Below are 16742 nucleotides of genomic sequence, written 5' to 3' on the forward strand. Positions count from 1 at the left end.
TAGGGGGTGCAGTATGAGCACGGCTACAAGGCGCGAGTGCGAGCGGGTGCCGGGGGTGTGAGCGGGTGCGTGTTTGTGTCTCTCACCCTCGCCGGCAGGCAGGAGGAGCGGGCCAATGGCAGGGCCCGGTTTCCTAAAAGCTGGGTGCTGATTGGCCAGCAGGGAAAGGGCATCGCGAACAAAGAAAAGTCCCTCTCAGGTACCGCGCGGAGCGAGGCTCCCACTCCCCCGCCTCGGCCGCTGCCGTGGGGGCAGCGCCCCTGTCCCCTGTGCTTCTGTGTCAGCCTGTGAGGGGACAGACACACATGCCGCGTTTGCCTTCTCTGCCCAGTTTTTATTTTATTTTGCTTTCCTTTTTTTTTTTTTTTTTTTGTTGTTTTAATTTTGTTTCTAGAAAGAAAGGAAGGTTCATGGTATCTGGTGCTGTCTTCCTCCAAACATAATAAATCTGTTGAAGACATTAGATTTTTTTTTTTTCTAAAATAAAAAGCGGCTGCAACAAAAACACACTCAATGCAGTTAGAAGGAAAAGGTCAACTCGATCCAATACAGACCGTAAGTACGGTTGCGTGGTAGATTAGAGGGGATTTTTTTTTCTCTACAAACGGGAGTGTTAAAGAGTTTTGGGAGTTGAGATAACTAATATTCTTGGGGATTTTTAAAGGAGGAAGAAAACCCCAAAACAATCCCACAAACAGGGTGAGTTATTTGAGGGAAGTAAGAGGGTGAAAGCACTGTACCACACAAATCATACTTGACGGTGCACTTGGGGGGCGTTAAAGCGTAGTGCCTTTTTTGGGTTTTAACTAACCCAGGGTGGGGGAGGTGGGGAATAAAAGTGACACCATTACAGCCAAGTCTGCATTGCTTCCCCGCCCCCCCGGGCCCCCAGAGTACTGCGCTCGTTAGCAGGAGCGATGGGCCACCGACAGACCGGGAGGCAACTCGCATATCACACCGAGACACCAGAAACGCGAGGCTGAAGCTGGGGGGTGGTAGTGTGATGGTCCCTCGGCGGCTGCCCGCTTCCATCGCCATCTCGTTCTGCCGGCCCTGAGGTGCAGGGAAGGGAAAGCCCTGAGGTAAATGGGCCACCTCAGGGAGGTGCGGGGGGCTCGGCGAGGCGTTCCTGGGGGTACTCCAGCAGAGGCGGAGGGGCCGGCGGCGCGGCGCGATGCGGGGCGTGTCCGGGGCAGGGCGCGGCCCGCCCCGCTGGGTGTGTGAGGGGCGGCCCCGGCCCTGCTCGGCGGCGGCCAATGGAGCTCGGCGGCGTCACATGACGCGGCGGCGGGACCCTCTGCACTCCTCCTCCCCCCGCCCTCCCGCCACCGGCAATTCATTACGGCTTTTAGCTTCCCATCGCCGGCTAATTAAAAATACTAAGCTAAAGCTCCGGGACCGTCTGACTTGGGGAGGGAGGAGGGAGGCATAGGGAAGGGGGAGGGGGTGATAACGATAGATTGCGAGATTTGCTGAGACAATAAGGTGGGACCGATCTGTCCTGACAAAAAGGTCGTCTGCTTTATCTCCTCGGACTCTAATTACTGAATTACTTACCGCATGACTGACTAGCCCAAGCTCACAGGTTTTTTTTGTTGTTATTATTTTTCCCCCTCGAGACAGTCATTCGAAACTTATACATGCCTATGCTATTTTTTTTTTCTAATTCCTGTTTTTAAAAAGCGCTGATCTAACGCTGGTGGGGGAGGGACGGACAGACGAACGGACGGGGATAGGCACCCCCCCTCCCCGAAATTTTACTCCTGGGAAAATTTAGTTCGTTTCAGAGCACGCAGTCCTTCCTCCACTCCCACAAAATGTTTTGATAACCAGTTTATCAGATCAGTGATTTCCCCCCCCCCTCCCGCTCCTCCTCCTCCTCCTCCTCCTCTTCTTCCTCGGCCCCCCCTCTTCCCCCTCCCCCCGCCTCCCCCGCCTGTTTCCCCTCAAGTTACTTCAAGAAATCAGATCTGTCAGGACGGGCGAAAAAAATGCCACTTCCCAACTAACAGGCGGAATCCAGCCCAGATTTTCAGTCCTTTCTTCTTTTTTCCTTCCTCCCTTTCACTAATTTATCCCGATGTTAGCACATTCTGTCTTGTTGTCTTGTAACACCCGGGCGCCTGTAGATTTCTTTCGTGGGATCATTACTTACTGATCGGGATGGCTCCCAGGTCCGGGGCTGAAGACGGAGTGTGAAGTTGGGGAAACATTTTTTTTCTCTCCCTGTTTTTATTTATTTTTTTTTTTTTTTAATATTATTGTGGTGGTTATTACCTCTCGGTGCTTATTCAGGAAAAGCAAACAAACAAAAAATCTGGTCCTTGATGCTTCACTTCTGAATGTGAAATATTACCTCCCAGCTCGTAAAGTTGTGAGGCACAGCATTTTTGGTTTTTTTTTTCTTTTTTTTTCTTTTTTTCTTTTCTTTAAGCAAGGACGAAAAAAAACCTAGACAAACAAACAAACAAACAAAAAAAAAGGACTTCTGATCCGTGTGCCAAAGTAGGGGGAGTTATGTTATTGACCGATTTATACTGGCTGAGATGGTATTTGCTTTCTACTTCTTGATCACTTGCTCTTTAAGTAAAATGAGGCACAGAATTGTTGCTGAGACGAGTGGGAACAGCATTTTGATTTGCTGGTTTAATTAAAAATGATAAAGGATTAAAGGTAAGCATTATGCATATATATGTATAAATATTTCGGTCAGTCGACTGTTAAAAGGGAGAGATCCCTTTAAAAATCGTTTTAACTAAGCTTTGTCAAACACACACTCACTTGCGGTCACTGAGGCCACCTTGGTGCAGATCACTTAAAGTGTATGTCTTAATCAGTTTCCTGTACAGTCAGTAATACTATATTTAACAGACCTAACAATTGTGTGACCTAGGAATACATTAGAACTGCTTTTAGAATTGTTATCTTAAGGATATTTTTTTAAAGAAATAAGAATTTTTATTTCTTCTCACTTTTTTTTTATTTTAACCTATGGATTTTAATATTTTCCAGTAAACATTTGAGTTTGTAGGTTGTTGTTTTTAACAGAAGGTGTATTGTGGCAGGGGAAAATGAGGTTTCCCACTTCCTTTAACACTTTCCTCCCCCCCACCAAGAGATTAAGTGGAAGGGGGGGGTTAAAAGATAATACAGGAGAATCACAAAACTTCAAGGTTCTGGTTTAAAGCCACAAAATCCATGAAATGCACTGAAGAGTGAATCATGTGTCCTTCCTTTTCTCCTTTTTGTGCCTAGGTGGTGGTCCTAGGGGTTAGATTACAACATGTGCTCCAACAGCTAGGCACCACTTCTCTGACTGTATTTCCTGAACTTTGTGTATTTAAATAAGGTAGATAATTTTTTCTTTTTTTTTCCTTCCTTTTTTTTTGTGTTTTTTATCGACATGGTTCTTAAAGAGAGGTTGTGGATGTTGGTATACAACTAGATTAAAAGTGCTCATTATGAAACACCACAGCCACTGTCTCTGGCTTAACAAACTTAATAACATGGTAATGCTGAATGTTTTTGCTCCCCTCTACCTTGCCCCCTCTTTATTGAGTGATGTTATATCGTGGTAACACCTAGACAAGAAATACTTGACTATTTCCCTCCTCACAGGACAACTTGGATGTGGACTGCAGGTTGTGAGCCTAGACACACCTAGGGGAGGAAGACAAGAAGAGTTGAACTTAAAGAGAGAGCCCAGCGGAGATAAACGAATGTCCCCACATCTCCAAGGAAAAGTTGATCAGATTTTTACTCTAGAGATCTTATCTTCAGGATGTCATTGAACACTTCCACTGCAGGAAAAGGTGTGGATCCAAACGCAGTTGACACTTATGACAGTGGCGATGACTGGGAAATCGGTGTTGGGAATTTAATAATTGATTTGGATGCCGACTTAGAGAAGGACAGACAGAAATTTGAGATGAATAATTCTAATACCAGCAGCAGCAGCAACACCAGTTCCAAGGATTGTGGGGGTCTGGCTTCCAGTGGGGTTAATGCTACCTCAGCCTTAGCTGATGGCCTAAAATTCACTTCTGTTCAGCCCTCTGCTCCCCAGGGGAATTCCTCTCACAAAGAGACTAGCAAATCCAAAGTGAAAAGGAGTAAAACTTCTAAGGATGCTAATAAATCTCTTCCTTCTGCTGCCTTGTATGGAATTCCTGAGATCAGCAGTGGTGGCAAAAGGCAGGAAGTCCAAGGGCGCCCTGGAGAGGCAACTGGCATGAATTCAGCACTGGGTCAAAGTGTGAGCAGTAACCCAAACAGCAATAATAACAACACCAGCAACACCACCACCATAGCCTCTTGTGGGAAAAACAAAGAGGAGAAACCAGGTAAAGCCCCAGGCAGCAGAGGCTCCAAGCGGGATAAGGATGCAGGAAAATCCAGGAAGGACAAGCAGCATGACCTGCAGCAGGGCCACCCCAATGGCAGTGGGGGTGGCAATAGCCAAATTGCCTCTGGGCACGTCTATGGCTTCGGGGCCAAGGGAGGCAATGGTGGAAGCAGCAGCCCCTTCCACTGTACCTCCTCTGCTGTGGGTGAGGTGAGCAAAAGTACCCCGGATTCAGGGTTAATGGGGAACTCTGTTTTGGTAAAGAAGGACGAGGAGGAGGAGGAGGAGAGCCACAGGCGAATCAAGAAATTGAAAACAGAAAAGGTAGGATAAAGCACCTCTCCACCTCTTCTGTGTTTCCCCATGTCTATAATGAGTGTCCCATGACTGTATGTCTGGCTCCTCTGTCTTCCCTGCTGTGTATTTCTGACATGCATATGTCCTTCCTCCTTCCTTTAAAAAAAACAAAAAACAAACCAACCAAACAAAAACACTTAAAAAACCCCCAAAAAAACAAACAAAAAAAATCAACAAAACCGGCAGAGAGACCTTTTCACTACATGGATGATACTATGTTTCCAGTGTGCTGCTCTTCCTTGTGATTTCCTCTCCTGTCTTCGGACCTAGAGAACGTTTCTGTTTTGTCTGTTTTAATTGTGTTTTCTCAGAAGGAGAAACAGAGATGACCCTGACTAAGCTGTCCTAAATTTTAGCAGAGAGCAGCAGTACCAGTGGGACGGCATATGTTTGCAGGCTGGGGCTGCATAGCTCAGGCTCCAGGCACAGCAGGTCTTGAATGTGCTGACTACCACAGCATCAGCAGGCATTTGTGGCCATTCCTCTCCCAGTGTCTAAAGGAACCCCTCTCCCTTTCTCTGATCCTCTGCCTAGAGCTGAGGCTGTGCTTGGGGAGGAAACAGGAGCTGTCAGCAGAGACCAGGGTTCTGCCGTTGCACTTTGAGGAGATGCAGGATGCTTATTGTGTTGGGGTCTTCCATGGTACTGTAGCCCAGAGGCCCTAGAAGCTGGTGTAGTGACTGGGCAGAAGAAGCCAGCAGACAGGCAGTGTCTCTTGTCTTCCTGGAAGGAGGATGCTGGGAGCAGGGAAATGTACCTTGTGCTGAGAATTGTGTGTGCAAAACAGCTTTTGGAACAGAGTGGAGCCGTTTGTCTCCTGTCTGGAGTTTTCCTCTCTGAGCCATGCTGGCTCTTGGATTTGAGCTGCTTGTTTGTTGAATGGTTGAAATGTGTGAAAGAAATCAGATGGGAGTGTGTGGTTTTATTCCTTTCTATTTCAGATGCTTTCTGTCTGAATAGATGGCCACTACTCTATTATTTGGGAAAGGTGGAATGAGACCTTGTTGTCTTTTGTCAGCTGCTGGTTCAAGGGTGTTCTGGTGTTGGTGGGAGTTCAGTCCCTAGGGCAGAAGCCATCTTCTGGGTGTCCAGAGGGTGAGTGTTGGCCCAGGATTACAAGTATGGTAAATTCTACAGGTTGTTAAACAAAGAGAACCTGCTTTGCCTGAAAAATAAAGCAAACCATAACCCTCTAGATGAACAATCTCAGGCTGTTAAGATTGTGACTGTATTGTCAGGTGTTTGTCCTAAATTACCTGCTTTTACAACTTCCCCAGTGAATGTTCAGCAATGGGGAAACTTTGAAGTCGGTGTTAACTGTGTGGTCTGCAAGTGTCTGGGAGGGCTGAATGTCTCAGGGAGTGGGGAGTTATGTCTTCTGGTTACCAGCTTTTTGTATTTCAGTCATGAAGTTTGTGTAATACTAAGTTGACTGGAGGATTAGATTTGGGTGTTTGTGATAGCAGATATTTGTTAGTACTGAAAGATAATTCCAAGGGATTCTGTTCAAGGCAATGAACAAATTAAATTTCATGTTGTATGCATATTATTGCTTTTAAGATAGCATATCTGTGGATGAATTTGAATGAGCCTTATGACCTTGTCTAAATGCAGATGAGAAAACAAGATTGCTGAGTAATTCATATGTATATGCTTGCATTTTGATTTATGAAAAATGCTGATCACGGCAGAAAGGTGTCCAAAAATCTCATGTTCTCTTTATTATCTTAGTACAGTAGGCATTTACTTTTGTTGCCAATAGTCTTCAAATTGGAGTTCTCTAATCTGTTTTAACTATCTAGATAAATTGCCCTAATCCGGTCTTCACAATGGATGTGGTTAAAGAGTCAGAGCCATTTGATTGGATTCAGTGGCTGCCTGGAATGTGGGAGGTACTGCCCTTTTGCAACCCCCTTAGCCTTTTAATCTCTCAGCCAAATGTTCGCATTCAACAATTTTGTTTAGCTGGCAGTCTGAACATTTCAGTATCTCAAAGCTGCTGCCATGGCAACGGAGATTAGAGGGTGGTGTGGTTTCTCCCGTTTTTGTGTTCTTTCAACTCTGTAGTCACACAGTAAATTGTATGAAGAATCTATATACGTGCGAGTAATTTTACGTGCAATGTAAATGGGACGGCGTGCAAATTCAGAGCAAACACATATGGAGGAGTTCAGCGTCAGTGGCACACTCTGTGTGTGTGTTGTAGATGTCGCTCCAGGAGGAGGTCTGGAGCTTGCATTTCCAGCAACAGCCACTGCTGTTGGCACACACCGACTTTAATATAGGCTTTGCACACCAGAGTCGTGCAGCCTTGGCCATTGTCTGGCACAATGGTGTGCTTGCTTGCTATCTTAAATAAAGTCCCTTAGCATTTTTTCATGGCCGAGAATGTTCCCTTTTATAATAACAATAATAGTAATAATGTGTATCTTGTTGGTGATAATGGTTGATATTATGAGTCCTGCCAGTAGCAACATTAGTAATATTCAAATGTTTATGTTTGTTGATCTGCGTTAGGGTTTTTTGGTGGGTGTTTTGTGGGGGGGTTTTTGTTTGGTTTTTTTTTTTTTGTTTTTCCCAAATCGTCTTTGGAAAGAATTATTTAAAGGTTTTAGATTTGTTTTGACTGTATATGCTGGAACATATATGCTATACTTGCAGAAAGCAACTTTTATTTGTAGATAAATACATAATTTTCAGCCTACATGTTGAAATCAATGGTCAGTTATCTTACAGTTGTGCAAGACATGCCTCATGAATTTAGAAGTTTTCTTTTAGAATCAGATGAGTTCATGACTGCTGATTAAAAATCTACATGTTTTTATATGTGGCATGGAATATAATACTGCATTTGTTTACTATTTGTGAAAAGCTTGGAGCAGATTCCCAGGAGTTGTAGTCACTGTTTAGCTTTCAGAGCATGCTTCACTTCTATTTTTAGTCTATTTATTATGTTTCCTTGCTGCAGAAAGTCATGTAAAACATGATAAATTGGATCTTACGAAGCCTAATTAAATCAATGACTGTGTTCTGCTGGCTGTTTTATGCCGAAACCACAAGTATGTTGTAAAAGTCGCCACTCCCCTAATATGTGGATAAAGTTAAAGTGTGCTGTAATGTTTGAGCTATATTTGTGCAGTCCATTTTATGGCTAAGCCAACACTGACATGTCTGAATAAGTAGCTTTGACAGGTAGGCTAACCACTCCTAAGATTTTTGGTGTTAAAACCTGTCTCCATTTTCCATTTATTATCCACACTGTTTTTAGCACAGTTACTGACTGTTTGTCAGCATGAACTCATCATCTGTTCCAGCTAAGGTTTTTGTTTTTTAACAGCTGTTACATTGAAAAGTATTCAGAATAGCTACAAAATTTGCTTTGTATGCATTGTGAGGAGATTTTAGAATTAATTTAGTCATAATTAACTCTGAGATATGGGAAGACTTAATTTGGTATGTGAAAAACAGTATGTTTACATGAAATTAATGCAGAAGATACAAAGCTGTAATCAGAAGGATTTAGTTGCAGTTCTAGATGTATCAGTCTAGTGATACTTCAGGATAGAATTTTTCTCTTTTTTAGCTTCATGCTTCTCATCAAGATCGCATTTCACATTTAAAAGCTGTCTTTAGCAAATTAGCATATTGGCCTTGTGTTTTAGTGTTAGGATTTGATAGTGTTTTGTATGCCATCAGGAATCTCTGGGTGAATTTTACCTGTTGATGTCAATAATTTAAGTACATGCTTTGATTAATGATGTTATGGAGATATGCTCTTCATGTACTTTTCTTGCTGGCCTTGTGTGTAGTTTATTCACTGTGAAATAAAAGGGCAGGGAGGTCACTTGCTGTAATTAAAGAACAAAGTCTATTGTTGTTTGACAGCAAACTGTTTTGAAAGCTACATAAGGGATTTAGCTGTTAAAAACATTGATAAGTATGGGTGTCTAACAATAAGCACAGCTCAAGGTTCTTAAAGTTCTGTAGTGTTGTCTAGTAGTGTGACGGTGCTTTTTGAGCTGGGTGAAGAGGTGTTGCCCTTTGGCCATGGAAAGCTTTCCGTGTGAACCTGCTGACCTCTGCCAATATGTATGACCAGATCTTCTATTGAATTCCTCTGCAAAGCAAGAGTTAGTGTAGCACAATGGAGGCTGGTCTAGAGCATCTATCAAACAAAGTAGGGAAGCCGATAACCATATTCAGAACTACAGGAAAAATATTTCACTTTGGGCATTAGTAGTTTTATAATTTTAATAACTTCATAAATACCCAGTAAAGAGGAAAGGATTGATTGTCCAGATGTCATGAGGTTAACCATGTTCTCCATGTTAAAAGACTTTCCTGCAAGACTTTTAATTATAGCTATATAAAGACTTGCTTTTCCAAAGTAGCATTTTATAGTCCAGTAAACGAAATGTATGTTAAAAGTGCTAAGCAAAATCTCCCGTAGTCATAGAGGTGTTCAATAACCAGATTTAAGTAACATGGAAACTGCCATCTGTTTCTAGTTTTCAGCATAAGCCCAGGAATTGAAAAGCTGAGATTTGCTCATATTTTTCAAACTCTTTCTTTTTTTTTTTAATTATCATTATCATTATTTTTAAAAGTTCACCTGGCACTTTATAGAAGCTTTCTGAAATGCAGTAATACAGGAGAGACTGTGAAAACACATGTTCATACATACAGTTAACCAGTTCCACTTTCATTTAAAGAGATTTCCAGAAGCTCAGTCATTGAAAAATTTATAATAGTGAATCACCTCCTGCAGGCAAACACAATAAGGGTCAGTTCTTCCAACGTTTTGCTATTGAGGTACAACCTTATTTACTCTGTCTTTCCTTACGAAGTAAAATGAAGGGGGAAAAAAACCCACAATCACCCCAACAACAGCAATCAAAAAATCCACCCCTCAAAGGATAACTTTAGCAAGCTCTTATCAGGCACCTAATTGCATATGATAAAACCAGTGACTAAAATTTTCCTTTCAGACTTTACTGCTGTTCAGAGAAGTGTTCTAGAATTCTTGATAGGGAGAAAATCACTCTTTTAAAGATAACTTGTTCTAAACTGTTAGGCAATGAGATTCTTGGCTGCAGCCTATGAGCCCTGGATAAAACGCCATCCGGCCTCTTTTTGAGGTCTTTTACTGAAGCTAATGACTGGTCTTGTGCTGCCCTGAGATAAATGACATTATCTGTGAGTGGTCTGACAGGAAACAGACATGTTAATGGTGAAGCTGCAGGGAGGATCTGCTGTAGTTCTGACAGAAGAGTAAAGCTTCGACCCCTGGTTGTGATCATTAACACAGAATGCATTCCTTCATAATTGGAAAGGTATTTTATCGACAACAACGTAAATTACAAATCTGAAGTCTACAGGGGTTTTTGCATGCTCAAAGTAGTGCCCTTTTTTTATTCCACCGTAGAAGAAATGGGTTATCTTCATAGTACTGACATTAGTGGTAGGGCCTGGGGTCTGCTTTCTGTTAAATGGACACATCCTTTGCACGTTGAATGCAGGTTCCCCTTTATATGCCCTGTGTTATCCATGTTATTTGCATTTCTAGAAGAATAAAAAAAAAGCCCTGTGTTTCTTCATATCTTATACTCTTATTGACACATGTGATATTGAGCATGTTTCACAAGCATCATCAGGAGTATCATTGCAAAAGTACTAACATTTCAGCTATCCTTCACCTTTACTTACATTTTGGATAAGGACATACATATATTTTGGATTTCTGTCACCCACTCTTGAAAAAGGTTGGGTTTCTTCTGCAGCAGTTCAGGCTGTTTTGTGTTACTGCCACATGGTCCATATTTCTCTAATACAGAATTCACTTTTTGAGCTAAGATACTTTGTACAAATAATCCAAGGACCAGGTTGTGATTTTTATAGTATCTTAACATTGTACCAGCTTTATATTCTACTTATATGATGTTCTAATTCACATGGTGATATATTGCTATGTGCCCTCAATGACTGGAGATTGTCTGACTTCTTAACTGTGCTTCATTTTTTACAACAGAAATACATCTTGCCCTCAGTCCTCATATAGGCTCACACCTGTGGATCTATGGATTTGCTTCAACTCAAAGGCTGGCCATAGTCTTTGCTAAAAACTAGCATTAGTTTTAGTGTGCTTACATATCAAGGAGATATTTTTATTTCTTAACAATCACAGATTATATGTGGATTAAAAAAAAATGTGGTGTGTGTATAACATTTCTTGTTTGGTGAAAGATGGAAAAACAGTCTTTCATGAAACTTTCTGATGATGTCATAATTGCAAAAAAAATATTTTCTAAAAAATCAGAAAAGTTCATATATATATATATGTATATATATATATATTTTTTTTTTATATAAACATCTTTCTTTTTCTTTCTTTTTCTTTTTTTTGTAGCACTATTTCTGTCCAGTGCAGCTTTTTTCAGTGCAGCCTTTCACCTGAGTGAACAGTAAAACAATCTATAATTTTTAAATTTGCTTAAAAATATGTTTGAAATGTGATAATTTTAATAAATATAATTACCAGTTGTTATAGCAGGATTTGAGGGGTTTTCTTAAATGAGATTTTAAATTAAAATTTAAAAAAATATTACATTTTTGATTTAATACCACAATGTACTGAAGGCAATGAGTAGCCATTTGGACAAAGAGGAAGGTCAGAGAATGACTTTTGGTTATGCTGTAGGATTTCAGTAAGCACTCTGTTGCACATTCTCTTTTAACTCTTACAAAATGGTCTTGGCAATGGGAACAAAGCCTTTACATTTGAATGAAAGGTTGTACAACTATTCAGAGTGACTTGGCTGACAAGCAGGTTCTTTTTTTTTATTTGAAAAATTGAGAGAAACATCAAGGAGTGGAATAGGTAGTTTGCTCTGTCGCCCCACGTACACGTATGCTTCCATAATATATATGCTTATACATGTGTAACACTACCTGCTTATACAGTTCAAGTGACTGTTCAGGGCAAATTGCATGCAATGAAATAGGAATAATGTCTGTATAGATAGGTTTTCCAGCTCTAGGGCCACTGTAATGCTGATTAAATTTTCTGAAATCTTAAGCCAACTCTGCAAATAAGAAAGTTGCATTTAGTGACAAAGATTTATAATATGTCTGTTTTTATGGTAAGCTGAGAAATACTGCTAAATCTCAAGGTGAAAGGATCAACTTCTCTAGCTTCTGCCTGTCATACCTCTTAGAAATTAAATGTGAAGCTCTTTGTTTCACTAATTTTGAAGTCAAATTATGCTACATTCAGTTGTATGTCCTTTATGATAAATCTTTGCCAGCCAGTCTTCAGAAAAAAATACCAAACATTTGGTTCCTTTATCTTCTTACAGTTTCCTAGCCTAAATCTCACTTTTGTGCACAAACACATTTTGAGGTGTTTGTCTCCAGAGAAACTGCACCAAATAATACTGGAAGGAAAATAACCTCATGAGGATGTTCGAAGCATATGCTAATAGTGGCATGACAATACAATTTTTGCAGTCAAAAGAGCAAACTAAAATCTATTGATTGTGGTTACTTGGTATTTTCAAAACACTAGCATTCTAGTTGTTGAGTTGTCTTATCATGTTAACCAAGAAGCAGACGGCATACACCACAGAAGCGTACTTTTACTTAAAGAAACTTTAGAGGTTTTGAAGCGTTTTCTTTTCTTATTTCCCCGACGGCTTCTTTTTATTGAAGGGTAACATGAGGAGACCTGGTAGCAATTTTTTTGCTTTCCCATAACAGTTTGAAATAATAGGTTTGTCTTTGGTTGCCAGTCAAATTTCTACCAGTCAGCTTGATTTTTTTGATTCTGTTTTTTATCACATGGCAATGGAATATAAAAAGTATATGTTTGTAGTTTGCCCTCCGAAACTGGCTTTTTTTTCCATGCTTCAATTAGCAACAGAAGACTAAGCTCCAATTGGTCACACTTTGGTAAACTCTGAAAGCTTGCTTTCTTCATTCTGATAAAAGAAAGTGCCAAGCTTAGGCTGTGTTTCCCAGGAAATTTTGAGGCACATCTGGCCTCTTTAACTGTGTTCACTAGACAGTTTGATTTTGCACACATTTAGTAATTTGCATTATCCATTGAATTAATTCAGCAGTTTTGTTAAGTGCATCCCCCCTGCAACACAAGTTCATGCTATTCAAATGCCACCTTTATTGGATGAATTTCAGTGATGCTGTGCTGAACTCTGGTAGAAATAGGTCTGTGGGTGCCATGGTTGCTTGTTATATAAGCATAACCTTCATAGTTTTCACCACTTCCCTCAACCAGTAAGAAGAGTGAAAAGCAAACTGTAATCTTCTTTCTCATAGTGCACGGGGCCAAACCAAATTATTTTTGGATTTCCTGTCACCTCTTTGGCTGATTTCTGTGGATGGCTTATGTTAAAAGCAACAATAATGTTTGAATTGGAAGGGTTTGGTCTTTGGGTTTTCATTCTTCATGGAGAACTGTTTATTTGAGTGTGGTTTGCCACACTACATGGATAGTGCTATCAAATCTGTGCTTTATTATAGGCTTGTAGCAGTGAAGTAATGGCAGCATTTGCATGTGTCAGGGTTTCATGTTCTTGCCAAGTCTTTCTTTTCGAAGGAGGGAAATGAAACTAGATCTGTATCTCTTCAAAAAAGGTAATAGTTAGAAGCAAATACAATTAGATGTGGACCTTGTTACTTTGTTGAACTTTGTTTTGCTGATAGGAGTTCTAAATCTGATTTAGTAAATGTTGAGGCATCGGTTTTGTTAGCTTGCCCTGACTACAAGGATCTAATATTCCAAGAGTATTTATGGATATAATAAACATACTTGACATAAAGTTTGGATGGTCAATTTTTGCTCTGGGTTTAATGTTAGGCACTATGTGTTGTGTTGTACTAGAGTTCTGGAATTTGAAGGAAAAACACTGCTGCATTTTGAGAACAATGAAGGTGGTTGTTCCACGCCCAGTTTTACTGAAAATGAAAATTGATATTTTTGTCCACATCAGCCAATAGTAAGGTGGAATATGATGTAATAGTGTTACTAGTTGCTGTTTAAGTAGAGGGTTATGCAAACACGTGTGTGTACATATATCAATATGGATATTAACAAATATGCTGGAGGTGTATATATACATATACATATGTACACATACATGTACTACATAAAAAAAAAAAAAAAGAGCTGCTGCTGTTTTATAAATACAGCAACTGAGTTTTGGCTAATAGATTTATTTACATTTCATGTCCAGATCTTTTAACAGTCTTTCCTGTGATGGTGCAATGGATGCCAAGCACTGAAGGCGAAAGCTAGCAGCTGTTTCCATTACAGCATTGTTACATTAGCCTCTGCACTTTATTTTCATTTTATGATCTCCTCTAACCTTTCCTAATCACCTCCTAAAAAGGCTTTTCCCCTTCTGCCTCTGATTTATCTGTCTGCAGGGTTCTGTATTTTTCTTAGCCTTAAAAATATAAAATTTGTGGTTTTTTTTTTTTTCCCTAAGAGCTTAATGCTTTGACTCTTACTCACACTGAGCAAGGGCTTACTGTCCTTTTTCAACTCAAGTAAGTAGTTCCTTGTGTTATGTTTCTGTAATCCCTTACTTGAGATGAGTCCAGGTTGCAGAACAGGACCTACTATGACCAATTATATTATTCTTGTAACAACTTGAGCCACTGTATGATTTATAGGTTTTTTTGTACACCACCTGAATAGTGTTTTGTTCATTCTTGCTCTTTCCTTCACCATCTCTTTGAAAGTAATTGTTTCATGGCTGTATGCTCTTATTGCTGAGATATGACTGAAAACTGCACGCAGTACAGTGAAGCACATTCATTTTCATCTAGTACCCGTTTATTGCCTTGAGCACTGTAAATCTGTCAGCTCTTCACGATGCTTTCACCTCTTTCTTCATTTGCTCCAGCTTCTAGTTTGACAGTGTTCCCCTGAGGCAGAATTCTAATCTGCTTCCAATTAGTTGCAAAATCTGACTCAAATTTCCACATTATGTCTGCTGTTTTACTTGCATGCGTACATCTAGAAACAAATTAATGCTCTTGAATATTTATTTTTGGGCCTTCAGATTTACTCTAGGTGGAAAAGTTGCCAACTACATTCAAACAACATACAAGATTTATATTTTTTCTTAAAGTGAAATATTTCTTAAGGGTTTCAAATGCCTCTTACTGCTTAATTTTCACAAACCCTTTTCAACTGGTTGGTAATTATTGAGGGTACATTGTATTTCAATAAATTAAACAAGTTATCAATACACATAATTAACATTTAAATATGGATGTGATTGATGTGTCAGTTCAGGATAAGAGGCATTTCTTTTCTACAGGATCAACACAATTTTTTTTGGAGCCTTTAAGTAGTTTTTCAGGATGAGCATGCATACCTGACACCTATCTGGCACCTCTTATCTGCAGCTTCAGAAGCTGTCATTTGGATGGGGGGAGGCACAGAGACTCAATTGATCTCTGGTGAGTCTTAATAGGTACAGCTCATTAAAATCTTTTTGTGTGTGCTTTTGTATGGGCCTGTGCTTGTGTATTCATCCATATGCATGAGTACATGGGTGTATCTTTAAAATAGGATACCTTAAATTAAGAGGGTTTCCCTGTAGTATTCATTCTCCTATGAGTAGCTACAGTAGGAACATGTTATATTCAGTGGGGGAAAAGTGAGATTTTGAGCGGGAAGTGTGGAAATCAGGACTAAAACCCTGAGGAGAGGACTAAGGGGAATTCTCTCCCCTAAGAAGAGGAATCTAAGGGGAGCTGCAACTTCATTTCTTATTCAGGCAAAACTAGCATTAGGTGCTTTGTGCCAATTCTGCCCTTATCTCTTTAGTTGCCTATACAGAGAAACACTGAGTATTTAATTCAAATATATCAGTAGCTAAACTTGTAGATGAAAATCTTTAGTGGAGATTAACACTCTAAAGCCTGGCAGATTGATGTCAGCAGACTTTAAATAGGCTTGCAGAATTTAATTGGAAGTATATTGCTGAAACTGAAATGGCTAAGTACCTGTCATTTCTAAATGAGATTTACACCTGTGTATTTATCTATCCACTTACACTTTGCTTATTTAAAGTATTAAGTATTAAAACATACAGACATGTTTTTAAAAAAATATTTTATTGTCCTTACTGTTGTGCGTTGAGGTGGTAGCCTGCTAATTCCATGTTGCATGTAGAAATATCTCCATGCAGGCTAATACATGCATGTTGTGTTCTGGTTTTAATCCCTGAGAATGTATTTTCCAGAAAGAACAAAAACTTAAAAATAGTGGTAAAGGATAATTATCTCAATGTTATTTTCTTTTGAGTCATCAGTGACTTTTAACTGCAGAGATGAAAAAGCTAACATGTTATTTACTCCTCTAAAGGTTTCACTTACTCTAGTAGGTTCCTGTGATTCACAACATTGTTCTATATAGAAACAATATTTGCAAACATTGTGAAATGCTGCAGTAGCATGGCATTTTTTTTTCAGCTTTGTAGCCATAGTGAATCACAGTTCCTGTGATTGTCAGTTGTTGATACAAAAGTACATAGTCAATTAAAACTCGAGTGAAATTATGTATTTGTAGCTTACGATAACTTTTTAAAGACATGCTGAGTGAATAACGAAGCCCGTACATAAAAAAACCCTCCCACACATCATCCACATGTATGTGTACACACATATAAACATGCAACCACACATTATTAATTTTTCATGCAGAAATCACAGTGCTTCAGAGAAGCATTAAATGCTTTTGTTGATAGCTTATAGTTTTATAAACTCTGAATGAGCTTATTGCCTTTTAACCAGCACTAAATAATAGAAGAACCTATGAGCCTCCACACTGGACAGCAGCCAAGTAGCCAAAGAAAGAGAGGGAGGAAAAAAATAAGTGAATGGCTTAATTGTAGAACAAATCATTTGTTTACAGATTAAGACCTATTTGGTAGCTAAATCCTATGGACAAGGAGGTGAAAGAATGAGGCACTAAGGTACAGGAAATGAGCTTATATTTTGTGCCCAAGTC

At 39.8% G+C, this 16742-nt stretch overlaps 1 protein-coding gene across 7 annotated transcripts in view; it reads left to right on the forward strand.

Annotated features, from left to right (window-relative positions):
- Nucleotides 1-212: 212 nt before the first annotated feature.
- ZNF608 (zinc finger protein 608) overlaps nucleotides 213-16742 on the forward strand; it is an 89782-nt gene continuing 73252 nt past the window's right edge. For 2 of the 7 annotated variants that reach the window (XM_021546243.2, XM_021546250.3), the window contains exons 1-2: nucleotides 1942-2673; nucleotides 3619-4669. In XM_021546243.2, coding sequence (XP_021401918.1) covers nucleotides 3782-4669 — 888 coding nt within the window. In that variant the 5' untranslated portion in view covers nucleotides 1942-2673; nucleotides 3619-3781. Of the gene's footprint in view, nucleotides 556-897; nucleotides 1083-1941; nucleotides 2674-3255; nucleotides 3350-3618; nucleotides 4670-16742 lie in introns of those variants that run through there. The other 5 variants (XM_021546245.3, XM_021546246.3, XM_021546244.2 and 2 more) reach the window with 5 other exon arrangements.

The sequence above is a fragment of the Lonchura striata genome, chromosome Z (genome assembly GCF_046129695.1).
Source record: "Lonchura striata isolate bLonStr1 chromosome Z, bLonStr1.mat, whole genome shotgun sequence".
Taxonomy (NCBI): Eukaryota; Metazoa; Chordata; class Aves; order Passeriformes; family Estrildidae; genus Lonchura; species Lonchura striata.